The sequence below is a fragment of the Ammospiza caudacuta genome, chromosome 17 (assembly GCF_027887145.1).
Source record: "Ammospiza caudacuta isolate bAmmCau1 chromosome 17, bAmmCau1.pri, whole genome shotgun sequence".
NCBI lineage: Eukaryota > Metazoa > Chordata > Aves > Passeriformes > Passerellidae > Ammospiza > Ammospiza caudacuta.
The window spans coordinates 15,525,576-15,541,723 of NC_080609.1; the positions used below are offsets into that span (position 1 = coordinate 15,525,576).

At 51.5% G+C, this 16,148-nt stretch overlaps 2 protein-coding genes across 2 annotated transcripts in view; both read right to left on the bottom strand.

Moving 5' to 3' along the window:
* Window positions 1–514: 514 nt before the first annotated feature.
* Window positions 515–3,213, bottom strand: LOC131565317 (B9 domain-containing protein 1-like). The gene is made up of 6 exons (XM_058816143.1): window positions 3,155–3,213; window positions 2,963–3,074; window positions 2,803–2,899; window positions 2,345–2,407; window positions 1,153–1,220; window positions 515–1,047 (listed from the first exon to the last, which is right to left on the bottom strand). Exons 4-6 carry the CDS (start codon window positions 2,386–2,388, stop codon window positions 920–922), a joined length of 240 nt encoding a protein of 79 aa, XP_058672126.1. The 5' UTR covers window positions 2,389–2,407; window positions 2,803–2,899; window positions 2,963–3,074; window positions 3,155–3,213; the 3' UTR covers window positions 515–919.
* Window positions 3,214–11,361: 8,148 nt separating this feature from the next.
* Window positions 11,362–16,148, bottom strand: part of CACNA1H (calcium voltage-gated channel subunit alpha1 H) — a 149,519-nt gene continuing 144,732 nt past the window's right edge. Inside the window, exons 33-34 of the mRNA XM_058816318.1 lie at window positions 13,129–13,274; window positions 11,362–12,456 (exon numbers count right to left, since the gene is read on the bottom strand). Coding sequence (XP_058672301.1) covers window positions 11,362–12,456; window positions 13,129–13,274 — 1,241 coding nt within the window. The remainder of the gene's footprint in view (window positions 12,457–13,128; window positions 13,275–16,148) is intronic.

Genomic DNA, 16,148 nt, shown 5'->3' on the forward strand with positions numbered 1-16,148 from the left:
GAAACTGGGTTTGCAAAGTTTAACTGCAGGGAAACTGCTACAGCTCTAAACTTTCTGTGTCATTAATTCTATAAAAAGGTGTACGAAAGGCTGCTATAAAATATTTTGTTACAGGCCTTACTCTGAGACAGCCTGACCCCTAAAAACACTGAATAAAATACAATAATTATCAATAAAACACTGAATGTTACCAATAACATCAATTGCCACAACACTTCAGCCTTGCTGGGAGGATCAGGCTTGGTTGTTACCCCAGATCCTCCTGGGCTGGTGTTTTTTGGAGTGACTGAGTTGGAGAAGCTCCTCCTTTCCCTCAGAAGGGTTTTGGGGGGCTCAGAAGCAGTGCAGGGGATTTGGGGGGCTCAGAAGCTGTGCAGCCCCTGGGGCCCAGGAGATTTGGGGGGCTCAGAGGCTGTGCAGCTCCTGGGGTTTGGGGGGCTCAGAAGCTGTGCAGGCCCTGGGGATTTGGGGGGCTCAGGAGTCATGTAGCCCCTCTGGGGGGCTCAGAGGCCCTGCAGCCCCTGGGGTCCAGGGGAGTTGGGGGGCTCACAGGCCGTGCAGCCCCTGGAGGTTTGGGGGGCTCAGAAGCTGTGCAGCCCCTGGGGGGTTCAGAGCTCCTGCAGCCCCTGGGGTTGAGGGGATTTGGGGGGGGGTTCAGAGCCCCTGCAGCCCCTGAGGCTCTGGGGGGCTCAGAGCCCCTGCAGCCCCTGTGCTGCCCCAGGGCTTTGGAGGTCTCAGAGGCCCTGCAGCCCCTGGGGTTTGGGGGACTCTGGGGGGGCTCAGAGGCCCTGCAGCCCCTGGGGTTTTGGGGGGCTCAGAGGCCCTGCAGCCCCTGGGGTTTTGGGGGGCTCAGAGGCCCTGCAGCCCCTGGGGTTTGGGGGGCTCAGAGGCCCTGCAGCCCCTGGGGGTTTTGGGGGGCTCAGAGGCCCTGCAGCCCCTGGGGCCCGGTGCTCTGACCCTGGCCCACGTCGTAGCCCAGCTTGTGCAGGTCCTTGGTGATCACGTTGAAGGAAATGGTGACAAAGCCCTGGGAGCGCACCCTGGTCACTGCACACAGGGGAGGGGACGGGATTAATTAGAGATTAATGAAAGATTAATGAAAGGGATTCACGAGGAGCTCTCTGGCAGCAGGCAGGAGCTGCCAGGACTCACCTTCCCTTCCCTCGCCCTGCGCCACCACCTTGGGGTCGGTGAATTCCGGGCGCCTCCCTGTGAACCAGCTTGGAGAAAAACACAAATTAATGAATGAATAAAAACCACAAAATATTGAATACAAAATTCAAATTAATGAATTCAAATTAATGAATACAAAACAATGAATACAAAAACAAAATAATGAATACAGAAAACATATCATTGAATACAAAATACAAAATTATTGAATTCAAAATACAAATTAATGAATTCCAAATACAAATTATTGAGTTCACAATAATTAATTTAAAATACAAATTGAATGCAAAATACAAAATTATGAATGCAAAATAAAATCATTGAATACAAAATGCAAAATAATGAATGCAAACTACAAAATAATGAATTGAGTGGCTGAGATTGATCCAGGCTATGAGATGGATGTCAGTGAGACTGCCAGGAGGGTTTTGAAACCTGATTCTCTTTATTGATCTAATTCAATCAAAGGTAAGTTTTGCCTTAAGGAAAAAAAATGTAACTGGTTTCATACAGATTTTGTTAAATCCAGGGTTTTTTTCTGAGCTAGAAGAATCTTTCTGTGGCAAAGATATTGTTGAAAAATTCTTCTTAATCACCCAGAGAACCATTGAGGGTTGGACACCTTGAATTTCTTTTAAAAAATTGGATTGGGAATTGTTTTTTCATGGGTTTGCTCTTCCTGTTGCTGTCATTCCAAAACAGCCCCAGAAGATTCAGGCAGTAATTAAGTGCAGTTAGCAGGTAATTAGTATGTCTATTATATTATTATATTATATATCATTATACAATATGTTATTGTATAATATTATATACTATATAGAATAGTATACAATATATAATATTATAATACATAATATTATAAAATATAATATAGTGTGATATTATATTATATTATATTATATTATATTATATTATATTATATTATATTATATTATATTATATTATATTATATTATATTATATTATATTATATTATATTATATTATATATGTTTATGAAAGCTTTTCAAAATACCCAGAGACCTGAAAATGTGATTTTTACTCACAGAACACAAAGCTGGTTATGGCACAGAGCAGTGACACCTCTGCACCACTGAGTGGCTGCAAATGCCTTTGTGGCTGAGAACAGGAGAGAAATGAATTCCTTAATGAATGAAAGTCATTAATTGTTACCTGGTGAGCTGCTGCAGCCTCGAGGTGGACTCTGGGACAAACATGGCAATGGTTCTTTTGTGCCTGAAACAAAGAGGAGAGCCCAGAACCTCAGGAATGAAAAAAACCCAGGATTTTTTTTATTTATGAAGGCACAGAATTCCTGACAAACCAGGAAATTTCCCTTCACACAGAAAAGGTTTGTTTGCACAGGAACAACAGATTTTCCTCCATTCCATCCTCCAATAAATGAGAATTTATTGTGTGAGGAACTGACCTTCATTTCTGGCCTTTTTCCAGGCCAGTTTGGGCTTTACAGGATGACCAAAACTTAATTAATGATGAAAGAATTCTGCCAGAAAATCTCTGTGAACCGACAGGGCACAGCGAGGAGATTTTTGGGAGTTTTTCTGTTTCAGGAAGAGCAGAATAACCGGCCCCGGATGTGTCTGAGCCCTGCAGGCCAGGCTGGCACTCACCTGCCTGGCACGAAGGGCACATGCACAGCTCCATAACCCCTGACCACATCGTGGCCAAAGAAGTCAGGCCCGTAGACACTGAGCACAATCTGGGGCCCTGCAAGGAAACGGGGGTGAGGGGGGGCTTTGGCACCAGGGCCAGACCCCCCCCAGCACTCACAGCCGAACGGGTTGGTGCTCTTGAAGGTGATGTCGATGGGGAAGTTCCAGACCAGCGTGGTGGGCGAGACGCTGCTCTTGGAGGTGATCTGCGAGATTCCCTCCTCCAGGCCCTGCGGGGAGCAGGGGGTGAGCCTGGCGCCGAGCCCGGGGGTGGGGACAGCGGGACACGGGGTGGGGACAGGGGCGGTACCGCCGTGGGGACCCAGTCCTGGCCGTAGACAAAGGAGAACTTGCAGTAGAGGTCATCGAATCCCGGGAACTGCGGGAGAGAGGGAGGGAGGGAGGGATTACTGGGAATTCACTGGGAATTTCTGGGGGTGAGGATCTGCCCGAGTCAGGGAGCTGAGGGCAGATGTGCCAGCGAGACTGGGACAGACTCGATGGGTTTGGGGGCTGAGACTGGGATGGGTTTTAGGGAATGAGGCTGGGATGGGTTTGGGGCTGAGGCTCAGCGGGGTTAGGGGGATGAGGCTGGGATGAGTTTGGGAGGGGTTAAGACAGGGATGGGTTAAGGGGGACGAAGCCAGGCAGGGTTATGGGGGTGCTGAGGGTGTGCAGGGTCGGGCGGGATGACGATGGGTTGGGTTTGGGGCTCAGGGTGTGCAGGGTCGGGCAGGATGAGGATGGGTTGGGTTTGAGACTGAGGCCAGCCAGAATCAGGGGAGTCAGATTCTCATCCCGCGCGGGCGGCCGCAGTAGCGAGACCGAGACCGGACCAGGGCGATCCCCCCTCCCTCCGCGCTGTCCCGGTGTGTGTCCCGCGGTGTCCCCGGCTCTCCCGCACCTCCCCGCTCTCGATCTCGCCGCTCACGGCCAGCAGGAACACGCTGGGTGCTGCCATGGCGAGCGCGCCGGTTGCCGTGGCGACGGACGGGGCGGCGCAGCGGCCAAACTTCCCCGGCGCCGCGCTTCGCTTCTCTTCGCGGGGCTCCCGGTCCGCGAAACGCCCCCAAATCACCCTAAAATCGCCCCAAAACGTGGCCGCCCCACCTCTGGAGCTCCCGGCACCCCCGGCACGGGTGTTTCCGGGCGGATCCTCCTCGTTCCCCTCAGCCGCAGAGCCCGCCCGGCGCTGCCCCGTTATCCTCGCACCGCCACGTGTCCAGAACTTTATTTATCATTATTATCATTTAATATCTGCCTGAAGCAGCCCCAACCGGTGCTCGGCCTGCCCACAGGACGGCCAGGACCCCAAAGCTGCCGGACTATAGGGACAGCGCTCTGAGGGATGCCCAGGGCGGGGGTTTGGGGTGTTTGGAGCCGGGCGGGATCCCAGGACGGGCTGGGATGATCCAGCTCGGGATATTCCCGATCCTACAATTCCATGTGTGGAGGCCATGGCCACTAGATGATGCTGCCGGGCAAGGGCCAGAGCAGCTGGTGTTGGCTGGGAGAAGGAGGGAAATGGTGGATTTTGTGCTCTCTGGAGGCTCAGCCCCAGCGCTGAGGAGAGGGTCCCGCGGTGCCCTCAGCAGGGCGGGTGTTGATCATGGCCAGCGGGAGAAACGCCCTCACACCGCTGGTGGGGATGGGGGCGGGAAAAGGAGGGAACAGCACGGTGCTGCGTAAATTATCCTGCTCTAATTAAAAAAGGAAAGGGGGAGTTTGGTGTGTAAATAAGGATGGATGTGCTGGGGCTTTCTAAGAGCTGCACGCGCTGAGATCTGCTGAGGGCGACTTGTTCTGAAGATGGCCACGGTGTGAGGGTGACAGGATGGGGCTGGCCCAGAAGAATTAATTTGTATTAAAACTCGTTATCATTGGTGAGATTTCTTTTGGTTAACGAGCAAAATGAATTAATGAGCCAGTCAGAATAAATTGACACAGAGGCAAGGAGGGGAGAGGGTGAGGCAGACCCTGGGAGATGGTGCCCAGAGGGACAGCTGGATTTGATGGGGACATAAGGAATAGAAGCAGGGGTAAGAGGGGAGGGTAAATAAGCTCCTTCTCCGGCTGGCCTGGTGCTGGGACAGTTCTGGCCCGGTGCTGGGACAGTTCTGGACTGGTGACACCATGCTGGCCCATCAGGACTGTGGTTGTGCCAGGGAATTTGCTGCCCACACACCATGTCAGTGCCATGGAGGCTGTCCAGCCTGGCTGTGGTTCATGCTTCTCCTCCTTTCCACATCCCCGGCCACCTTCCCCTCTCCCTGAGGAATTTCTGGGGTGGTTCATTGCTGCCAGACCCTCTGGGGAAGTGTGGGAGGAGTGGAGGGAGCCCTTCCACATTTCAGTAGATGTGTTCTCTGTCAGTGCCTATTTCAACTCAGTTTTTCAGGCCAAACAAATTTGGCTGAGAGAAGAATGGGTCAGGGAAGCAGGAGGGATGGGAGGGAATGCCTGAAATGTTATCCTTTCTCCACAACCCTTCAGAAATGCTTCCGGGAAAAGAATTCATTTGAACTGAAAATGATCAGGGTTGGGGGGGAAGTAGAGCAGTTCTGGAGCAGCTGTCTGGAGCAGCTAGTGAGGCTGTTTAATTAACACTGCACTTGGCTACCAGCTACCTTGGAGCCAATTTCAGGACATTTTTGTTGCCTGGCAGGTGATATACAGCTGCTGGAGGAGTTCTCCCAGCAATAGGAGACCTTCCCCATGGCAGAGAGACAGCAGGGGGGTTATTCGGCAGCCATGAGTCATCTGTACCTGCATCTGGAAGGACTCTGTCCCCTCCCAGCCATAGCAAGACTTTTTATTCCTCCCTTCTTTGCAGGCCAGCCTTGTTTTAATTAGCTGTATTTTTAACCTTTGTGAGCAGAGTGAAATCCCAAGCAAGGAAGTGGTTTTATCCTGCTGGAAAACTTAATTAATGCTCCATCAGAGAGTTTGATTTCCAAGCATGATGAAGGTTTGTGGATGGTGGTGACCCCATGGGTGTTATTTAGCAATGCTGCTGTTTCTCCTGGCTGTTTAAAACATTCTCCTCTTCTCCAGGACTGTGATTTTTACAGGAATCCTCCCTGGGGTGTTTGGAGGGAGGATTCCTGTAAAAAAGGAGGAAGGACAGGCTCCTGTTGATCACTGACTTGTCACCTCTTCCAGGTTGGATCCCAGCTCCTGGAGAGCCATTCCCAGTGTCCCTGCAGCACTGACCTCTGTGCTGGAGTCACAGAGTGGAACAGCTGAGGGAATTATGTTTGCTTCATTCCCAGCAAGAGCCAAGGGCTGGAAAAATGGAAAAAAAAATTCCAAAACTGCTGAGAGATGTCACTGGGAGCTCCTGAATCTGACCCAGGCACTGTGACCTGCCCAGGCTGCCTGGCTCTGGGTCCAGGGGCTCCCAGGGACCCTGGAGAGTTGTGCTGAGCCCTTTCCCTGGGTTTCCCCTGGAATCACCTCTGGATGAGCCCTGGGGAGGGCAGGCAGGGGCTGCAGTGCCAGCAGGGGCTGTATCTCCTGCCCATCAGCCCAGCTCTGGGCTCATCCCCTGCAGGAGCAGCAGATCCCTGGAGAACAGAGTGCAAGGACACCCTGTGCTGCAGGGAGGGAGCAGGAGCAGCTCCTTTGTCTCCATTACCTGCTCAAGCCCCAGGGCTGATCCAGGGAGGGTGGCAGGGACACAAACAACACCACGGTAGCACAGCACAGACGTTTATTTTGAATCCCAAATATTTATGATCAACACCTGGTAAATGGCCAGTGAAATACATTTGATGGTGTCATTAATCTGCTATAAAGCTTTTGTATTTTTAGAGTTGTTTGCACAGCGTTGACTCATCCCTGCCTGCCAGGAGGCTGCAGGAGGCTCCCCTGCCCTTTGTCTTCCCTGCCTTTTGCTCCTGCTGCTCAAATCCAACAGGGGCCGAGTGGGATCTCACAGCAGCACACCCAGGGGGACATTGCTGCTGTAATTCCTGCTGAATACACTTACCTGGTGGTGGGAATGCACCTGGGTGAGGCTGGGTGGGTTTTGTGTTCCGTGGCTGAATCCCAGAATGGTTTATCTTGGAAAGGACCTTAAAGCTCATCCAGTTCCACCCCCTGCCATGGGCAGGGACACCTTCCACTGTCCCAGCTTGCTGTCCAGCCTGTTCTTGGACACTTCCAGGGATGATCCCTGTGTCCATGTGGCCGCCAGCCCCATGCCAGGGGCCCTGCTGGGCACGGACGCTGTCACTGCCAAGGAGCTGTGAAGTGCCTGGTCTTCCCTGAAGAATTAATTTGTATTAGAACTCATTATCATTGGTGAGGTTTCTTTTAGTTAACGAGCAAAATGAATTAATGAGCCAGTCAGAATAAATTGACACAGAGGCAAGGAGGGGAGAGGGTGAGGCAGACCCTGGGAGATGGTGCCTAGAGGGACAGCTGGATTTGATGGGGACATAAGGAATAAAAGCAGGAGATGGGGAGGGTAAACAAGCTCCTTCTCCTGCCAGGCATGGAGCCCTCCTGCTTGTGTCCAGTGGTGGCTGCATTTTTAGGGAATAATTCAGATGGGAACTCTGTTTTCCATGCATCCAACAGACCCTGCAGACGTGGCCACGGGCCCTCGGCAGCTTGTGCCTCCACGTGGGGCAAAGCAGAATCAGAAGCTGCTACAGGGGACTTCAATCAAATATTCAAATCATTAATCTGGATCTTCCCTGTGGTGTGACTTAATGAGGGTCCTTGGCATTTTCTCCCTCTCATTGTGAACAGATTTATTTTTCACTAGATAGCTCAACATCCACATTTGGAAAAAACCAACCCAATGCTGAGCTGCAAGTGAGGGACACAGGTGAAGGGTCCTGGCATGAGGAGCAGCCCAAGCTGGGTGTGGGACACTCCTGGTGACATCTCTGCATCAGTGAATTCCAGGGAATTGTGGAATTGTAGAATATCCTGAGTTGGAAGGGACCCACAGAATCATCGAGTGGTGCCAAAATCCAGGGGATGCATCAGTGCCACTGCAGATCCCCCATCCCAAACAGCCCCTCAGCACCTTCCCAACCTCCAGAGAGAAGCTGACCCCATGGAAAGAAAGGGCTAAAGCATTCTGTGACAGCACCATAATGCTGGGAGAGGATGGAGCACTCACCTGGTGTGAGCTGGAGTTATTCCAGGGGCTCAGCAGGGCTCCAGCAGAGAGACACGAGCTGCTCAAAACCCAAAGAGCCACACAGATTTCAGCTCCTGTGGCTCTGTCAGGGTGTGCTAAAATTCCTAATTAAGCCCCCTCGTCTGGAGGATGAGATGGCCCCAGCCATTAAAACCCAGCCATGGTTTGAAAACTTAATAGGGGAAATTTAATGGATGAAGTCAATTGAATTATTCATCCCCAGAAAGCTTGTACAAATATCAAATGCTTATTAGCATTCATGCAACCTGTATGATCTCACAGCTCTGACAGATTAAGGTTGGGGCTAATTGCACCCAGGATGGCGTCAGATTTGGTGCTTGGGATTTTTTAAAGCTTTTTTCCCTCCCCAGCGTGACAAAGAGAATTTCAGATCGATGCCATCTGAGATTTATCCTTGAAGCACAGCCCCTATGATGGTTTCCTTCCTCAGCATGGTGGTTTTTAATCCCTGCTCGGTTCCTGCTCCTCCAGGGGTGCTGAGGTGGCACTGGGCCAGCCCAGATGGACACAGCCCCCATCCCTGTGAGCTGTGGCTTTGCTGGGATGGAGAGTGCTGGGGCTGATTAATGGACAGGACTGAATGGCCATTAAAAATGCAAAATAGAAATCGATCCAATTAAATAATCATGACTTGCATTTAGCCCGTGCTTTTCACTTCCGATCTTAAGCGAGCCTTGCAGACGGTCCGGGGGGAAATTGCTTAATGCTGCAGAGATTTAATCAACAAAATTAACACTGCTGATGTTAAATAGTTTCTCTGGTCATGGCCGGGTTTGGGGATGCAGCTGGGGGGGTTTTGCACCTGCAATCCAGGTGAGTGTCTCCAAAAGAGACATCAGGGAGCAATCCACGGTCACTCTCTGCTCTTGGGAAATTCAGTCTGAGCTTGATTCTCCCCATGCTGCCAGGATGTTCCTGCAGGCCCGTGGGGTTGGTTTGGGTCCTGATGAGCTTTGAGGGGTTTGGGAAGGGCTTTGGGAAGGGTGGCAGGCTGAGAGAGAACCAGGAGCAAATATCCCAACTTATTCTTGACACTGCCATGGCCTCAAGCCCTTCCAAGTTGTTCCACCCCTCTCCATCACCACCATCAGCCACCAACCCTGTGGCAAGAGGATTTTCACCCTGAAGGGAATTCAGGCACAGGGCCAGAAGGAAATTCAGGCTTTTTCCAGCAAAGCTAAATAATCCCAGCAGTAAATGACACCCTGAGTGTCCCCTGATGCTGAGGGACGCCCCAGGGCATCCCCCACCCCTCCAGGCAGCACTCAGCCTGGAGCAGAAGGATTCACCTCCCCTCCTTAAACTGCAGCAAAAGCAGCTTGCCATCCTCCCCAAAGCACTGTTAATCATGGATTTCGTGGCTCTTTTCTGGAATTCCTCGCTATCCCACCGAGACAGAATAATTATTTACAATAATTCTAAATGACTCTTAATTACAGCGGCGCAGGTGCTCCTCGGAAGCAGCCGGATCAACATATGGAGGAGAGGTGAGGGATTCTCTGAGCTCAGGGGGAGGTGGGAGAAGCCTCCAGCTCCAGCAGGGATGGTTCCCACCAGGGGGGCTGCAGCTCAGAGAGGTTGAGGAAGGAATTTTCAGGGAATGCCGAGCTCTGGGAGCGGGAGGGACAGCTGAGCTCCCCCCGCTGCGGCACAAAGGGAGGCCACGCTTCCAGTTTATACAGTTTAATAGATGTGAAACAAGATACATTTCCTTTGGAGTAATGGATGCATCGATAACAGAAGATAAATGTGAAGGCATAAATATGAGGCGGCACGGAAGGAACCAAACGGAAACGACTGCATGGGTTTGTTCCCCCTGGGTGTCCACGGGCTCCTTCCTGCTCCAGTTTCCCGTGGCCAAGCTGGGCCATGGACACAGGGCCTGCAGGAGGGGTGGGGAAGGAGGGTAAAAACAAAACAGAGCTGCAAAAAAAACCCCCCCAAAATGGTGTTAAAAGGTGACCTGGATTCCTCTAGAGGCTTCTAGAAGGGCCTTGGGAAGGGAACGTGTCCAGGGATGGGGAGGGAGGGACAGGGAGTGCAAACTGCCCCCAGGGGTCGGAGTTGTTCTGTCACAAGGAGGACAAATCGTCACCTTAAATGCTCACAAAGAACATCACCTACGACAGCTCTTTACACCTTTACACACTGTATCAATAATTTACTTAGAACTGCAGTAAACAAAATACATTTCTTAAATAATTTACTATTTATTTGTTCAGTTTTTTTTAATCTCTCTGTAAATGTAGTTATTTTTCCTTTTTTTCATTAGTTTTTTCTCTTTGTAACACAAGAAACTGTCTTTGTGCACGTTAGTTCAGATTATTGCGACGTTTAACCTGAATTTCAGTTAAAAAAAAAGGGGGGGAAAAAAAGCAACAGGACAGTTGGACAGACAAGAAGAATGAATAACTTATTATTGCACTGGCTACAATTCAGTAGTGATTTGGTTTTTTTGTCTGTAATTAGGACAACCTCTAAAGTACAAAAGAAAATGAGCGAGACGTCAGAAGCATCAGCTGTGAGAAGAAGCTGGTGGGGTGATGGTGGAGGGCAGGGAAGCGAGGAGAGAGGAGAAACATTTGGAAAATGAATGGCTGGAATAATTAATTCCACAGAAAACCCAAGGAAACACCACCCATGTAATGCAAAAAACAGCATCTCTGTTTCTCTATAAAAATATGTGCATTATGAAGAGAGAGTTTTTGTGGGTCTATTTTTTTTCCCAGGTTTTTTGTTTGTTGTTTGTTTCCTCATTTTGTAGCTCACAAATACAGAATTTTTATTTATAGAACTGCTGATATACAGACAATGTCCAGCTCCCAGGCACTCCAGCGTAACGTGACAGCTCAAAAAGGTGCCTCAGGAAAAGTTGAGCATCTTTAAAATAAAAATAAAATTAAAAAAAAAAAATCAAAAACAAAAACAAACAAAAAACAAACCAAACAAAACAACAAAACCCCAAGAGAATCCCACCACCACCTCAGACCCAAATCAATGTGATCGAGGCCACAGAGAGGGGTGGGAGGAACAAAGCCACCCCTGCATCAATCCACCTTCCCCTTAGAAAAGAAACCCCAAAACCTCTCGCCAAATCCCCCAAAACCCCATCCCCAGTTTCATCCAGCCGCTTGTTTGGTTTCTTTTTCATTTTTTCACGTGTGTGTGTGTGTGTTTGTGTGGTTTTTTTTGCAAACTTCCACAGCTCCTCCCAACGAGTGCCCGCAGCGAGGGGACGGCCACGGTGACGGCCACCCCTGACCGCTGGGTCCCGTCGCTTTGGAACCCCCACATTGGTGACAAGCCCTTGAGACCCCCCCTGTCCCCCATCCCAGCAGCTATACTGGCTCATCCGTGCCTTCTTCTGTGGCAACAGTCACGGGGCCCAAGTCCTGCTTGCGCGGGGGGCTCTTGGCAGTGCCCAGCAGCTCTTTGCCCCCCTCTTTGCCGTTGTTGCCCCGCTGAGTTTTTAAGTGCTCCTGTTTCCTCTGCTCAGCGTCCGGCCGCGAGTCCAGGGAGGCCGGCGTGGGCTGCCCGCTGTCCCGCAGCTCCGAGAGGCTGCTCAAGGAGCCGCCGCCGTCCAGCTGCTCGAAGGAGAAGTTGGGGATGCTGAGGTGCTCCCCCCCTCGGCTCTCCGGGAGCTCCAGGGATTCTCGGTAGGCCGGGAACTCGCAGGACGGGGTTCTCCTCCGCAGCAGGGTGTTCTCGGAGGGTTTGGTGCGCGGGGCCGCCGCTCCCTCGTCCTCCATGGGAGGATCTATAGAAATGCAGGGCGGGCTCATCTTCTTCTTCCTCCGGGCTCCGTGGATGTAGTCGGCCTCCGGCTGGATGTGGCCAGGGGGCCGCTGCTTGTCCTCGGCGGGCTCGGGGGCGCCGCCGGAGGGGCAGATCTCGATGGAATGCCGCCGCTGCTCGTCGGCCCAGCTGGGCTTGCTGAGGAAGCCCTTGGCGTCGGTGCTGTAGAACTTCTTCAAGTCCTTCTCCCTGCGGGAGAGGCTGCTTGTGCTGCAGTTCTTGAGGGGCACGGGGGACGGGGCCGGGGACGTGAAGGGCGAGGTGGAGCGGCTGCCGGGGTCCGAGTGCTCCTCCGCCCAGTCTTTGGCCGAGCTGTTGATGTGCCGAACCTCCTCGTCAGCCAGGTCTGAGGGCTCGGCCTGGCAGCTCTCGGGGCCGGGGGGGCTGCTGGGGCTGGGTGGCCGGCTGGGAACGCCGTGCTGGCCACACGTGTGCTTCCGTGCCAGGGGGCCCAGGGCCCGGTGTGGGGACGATGGGGGAGAGCGTGGAGGGGTGGCTGGGAGCGGGGAATGGAGAGGGCTGGCGGTGAGGGTGCTCTGGGGCTGCTTTGCTGATGGTTGGGGCTCTCCAGGCTCTGCTTGCTGGCTGTCTTTGTGCTCTGGAGTCTGTCCGTCTACTGAGTCTGTCCGAACGGCCTCCTGGAAGGGGAGAGAAGTGGGGTGAGAGCCTGGAGATGTGCTGGGCAGCAGCATCTCCAGTGATGGACACAGAATTATAGAACCACGCTGTGTTGGAAGGGGTCTTAAAGCTCATCTCCTTCCACACCCTGCCACGGGCACCTTCCACCAGTCTAGGCTGCTCCAAGCCCCATCTGAGCTGGCCTTGGACACTCACAGGGATGGGGAGCCCATGGCATGAGGCAAAGGGTTTGTGAGTCTAACACAGCCCACCCCATCCCTGCCTCATTGTGCCAGTCCTGTCAGACCCTCCTGTACAACAGGATAAACTTTAGCTGGCAGGAACCTTCATGTTCAGGGCTGGCATCTGCTGGGCCTTGGTCTTGTTCCAGCCCCAAATCCTGAGCCAGCACACCCCACCATGGTGGAGGGCTCTCCCAAATGGAGACTGGGCACCTACTCCCCACAGTTTAGCTCTTATTTCCTGGAACAGCACAGCCATGAAGATGTAAGCAGGGAAAAAAGGGCCTTCCCACATTTGCTGGGAATATATTAAAATTTACAGCGCGTTTTGTTCTGAAACAGGAATTCCACTTTAGCTCCAAGCACAGAAACACGAGAGAGGGCTGGGGAAGAAGGGAAGGAACCAGGTGACAAGACAGGAGTTACCTCTGTGTGCTGGTGGCCCCTCACCTGTCTGCAGAGCAGCTTGCTGAGAGCAGGGGAGCGGGGGCTGCCATGGGGGACCAGCCCCTTCCAGCGGTGCCGCCCGTCCTCCGCAGGCACCCTCAGCGAGGAGCTGCCCCCCACGGGCTGCGAGCGCGTGGAGCTGATGGACCCTAGGGCAGGACAGAGGAGCAGTCACTGCTGGGCACGGGGGCTCTCAAGGCTTGGGGCAGAAGCTTCAAGAGGGGAGCGAACACAGGAGGGAGAAGGGAAAACCTGTTGGGCCTGGGTGGAATGCCAAATCTTGGCATAAACCTTGGATTAAAAACCTTGTCCCTTGTGCTGTCTGCTGCTTTGAAGCTCAGCAGGAATGGCAGGGAGCTCACAGATGTTGGGGTGCCTGTGTAGGGCTCTGATCCTTGAGGGTCCCTTCTAACTCAAGATATTCTACAACTTCTGCAGGCCCAGGGCAGTTCTCCCACCCAGCCCAGCCCAGCCCAGCCCAGCCAGCACCAGGGGCTGTCCCCAAGGCTCAGCTCAGCTCAGCTCAGCTCAGTATGGTCCCACCAGGAGCTGCTCCAAGTGCTCTGACAGCCTGAGCCATGGACAGGCTGGAATCTCTCTCTTCCCAAAGCCTCCCAGGCTGGGTCTGAAGGCCATCCCTCCTCCCCAGCCCATCCGTGGTGCCGCTTTACTGCACTTGGGAGTTGTTTGAAAGATCTTCTCTGGTTTCTGGCTGCAGGATTTATTGTCCTCATTAGTTTGAAACCCAGCGTCTGTTCCTGCAGCGCTGCCCAGCTCCGTGTTACAAACACCCTTATCCATCACTCCAAGAGATCTCACCCGGGGGTCAGGGAACTTGAACCCCTGACAAAAGCCATCCACACACATCACAGTTGCATTTCACAGACAGATTTGTTGGTGGGGACAAAGAAAAGTGAGTGTTTAATAATTTTTCTTCTGGAGCTTTTCTTGAGAACACACAGAAGGAATTCCCACCCCCACCCTGCTTCTCCCCAGGTTTTTTTGGGCTCTCTTACACCCTGAGTTTCAGACTGAGCCTGTGCTGTTCATGTGCTATTCCAGGCTTTATAAAGTGCTTTTTATGGTGCAGAAAAACTCTGGCATAAAGTCTGTCACAAACATGGTCATAAAATCCAGACCCAATGCTCTACTCCCTGTCCTCAGCTGGAATTTCCTCCTGTTGGACACTTTCCATCGAGCTCTCATATAGGAAACCCAAACCCCCTCCAAACTGGATGCTCAGGAGCACTGAGGATTTCTGGAGCTGGATGTTTTTTCTCTTGTTTTTCTAGGAAATCAGCAAACTGCATCTAAAACCAAAATATCCTGAGATCTGCTCATCCCACAGGATTTTCACTGTGTGGTCAGTGGAGAAGATCAGACATCCTGAAACCCATGGAAACACTCATGGGAGTCTCCATGGGCTCAGTTTTATTTGGATATAATTTCTGGATCTGTGACTTGAAGGAGAGTTGGGGCAGCTCAGGAGCAGCACAGCTCAGGGTACTGCTGGTTTTACCACCAGGTAAAAAGTCATATCCATCACATCCATCCCCTCCAGTGCTCTTGGAGAGAAATTTAGGAATTTAGAAAACATCAGAGAATCCTTGGTGGGCTCTACCCACCCCTGCCAACACCCCAGCAGTTTTATATGGATATAAATCCTCCTTTACAGCCACTCCAGGGATGAAAAGCAGCTCCAGGAGGCTGCCTGTGAAACTCAACCTCTGTTTTCTTTCCCTCACCAGGAATTTGCAGGTGAAATAATAATAAACACGGAGCAGAGAACATGACCTGGCTCCCAGAGAGTCTGAACAAACACAGAGTTCCTTCTCCCAAGGAAATCAGGGTGTGCAAACCCACTGGGAAGTTCTGGCATTTCAAACCATGCTGGATCAAAGGGAACCAGGCTGGGAAGAGTTCTAGGGAGCCCCTCCAGGAGCACGTGTGCTTTTAGGGAGGCAGAGATGTGTTTCAGATCAATTTCCTGTTGTATTTTTACTTTTAACCTAATAATGAATCTCTCATATCCCACAATACAAACTTTTCTATCTAATTATAGAATACTACCCAAACCCATAAAAATAAATTTTAAAACCCCCCAACTTCCACCCTAAAACCTCTATTTTACTTTACATATATCACTATATTTTAAAACCTTAAGCTCTATATTTTCCACTACATAATATTATACACTTCTAATCAAACTACACACTCATAATCTCAATTCTATAATTTACTTTTAAAAACTTCCTCTACAACTTCAAATTAAATACAATACTCTCTTAAAAATCAAAATCTATCAACATAAAAATCTAAAATTCTCAACATCCAAAATTCCAACAATTTTCCCTTCAAAGCAGCTCAAGAGAAGAGACAGAAATGCATTTTCAGGGAAATGTGCTGGGATGCAGAGGATGAATGCCCCCTCAAAGGCTCTGTGATTCCTGGATTTTGGGGTCTCTCCATGACATTCATTACAAGGCTGGGCTCAGGAAGAACCAGAGAGTGGCTTCTGATCTTTCTGCTGCCAAAGAATCTCCTGCAGCTCTGAACTCCAGGTGTGCTGCTGAAAGGCACTGCCCTGAGGCTGCAGCCTGCCTGAAACATGAGGAATTGTGCTGGAAGCAATCCCAACTCTGGCTTTTATTCCTGGGGATGTTATTGATCAGAGGGAATGCACAGCTCCCTTCCCTCAGCTAAAAACCTCTACCTGTGCCTGGGAGCTTTGTTCCTCCCCAGACACCTGAGGTTGCCTCTGGGGAGGTGATGGAAAGGTGGAATTTTGCAGGATGTGGGGAAGGAAGCACTGTGGTGCTGTGGAACCCCACGGGAGCCAGCCCTGCTCAGGCCATGCTTGCCTTGGTTGCTCCCCACTGAACCCCCTGTGGGTGTAACCATGGAGCTGTAAAGATTGGAAAAGACCATGGATCCCAAGCATTAATCCTGCACTGCCAAGGCCAGTGCTAAATCAAGTCCCCAAGTGCCAGATCCACAGGTTTTGTGAACACTCCCAGGGATGA

Excerpts from the sequence above, each read along its gene's own strand:
- LOC131565317 (XM_058816143.1), bottom strand. The coding sequence starts at position 2,388 with ATGTTTGTCCCAGAGTCCACCTCGAGGCTGCAGCAGCTCACCAG. Across the intron at positions 1,221-2,344 it reads AGGCTGCAGCAGCTCACCAG|CTGGTTCACAGGGAGGCGCC; the intron begins GTAACAATTAAT and ends TTTTTCTCCAAG. Across the intron at positions 1,048-1,152 it reads GCAGGGCGAGGGAAGGGAAG|TGACCAGGGTGCGCTCCCAG; the intron begins GTGAGTCCTGGC and ends CCCTGTGTGCAG.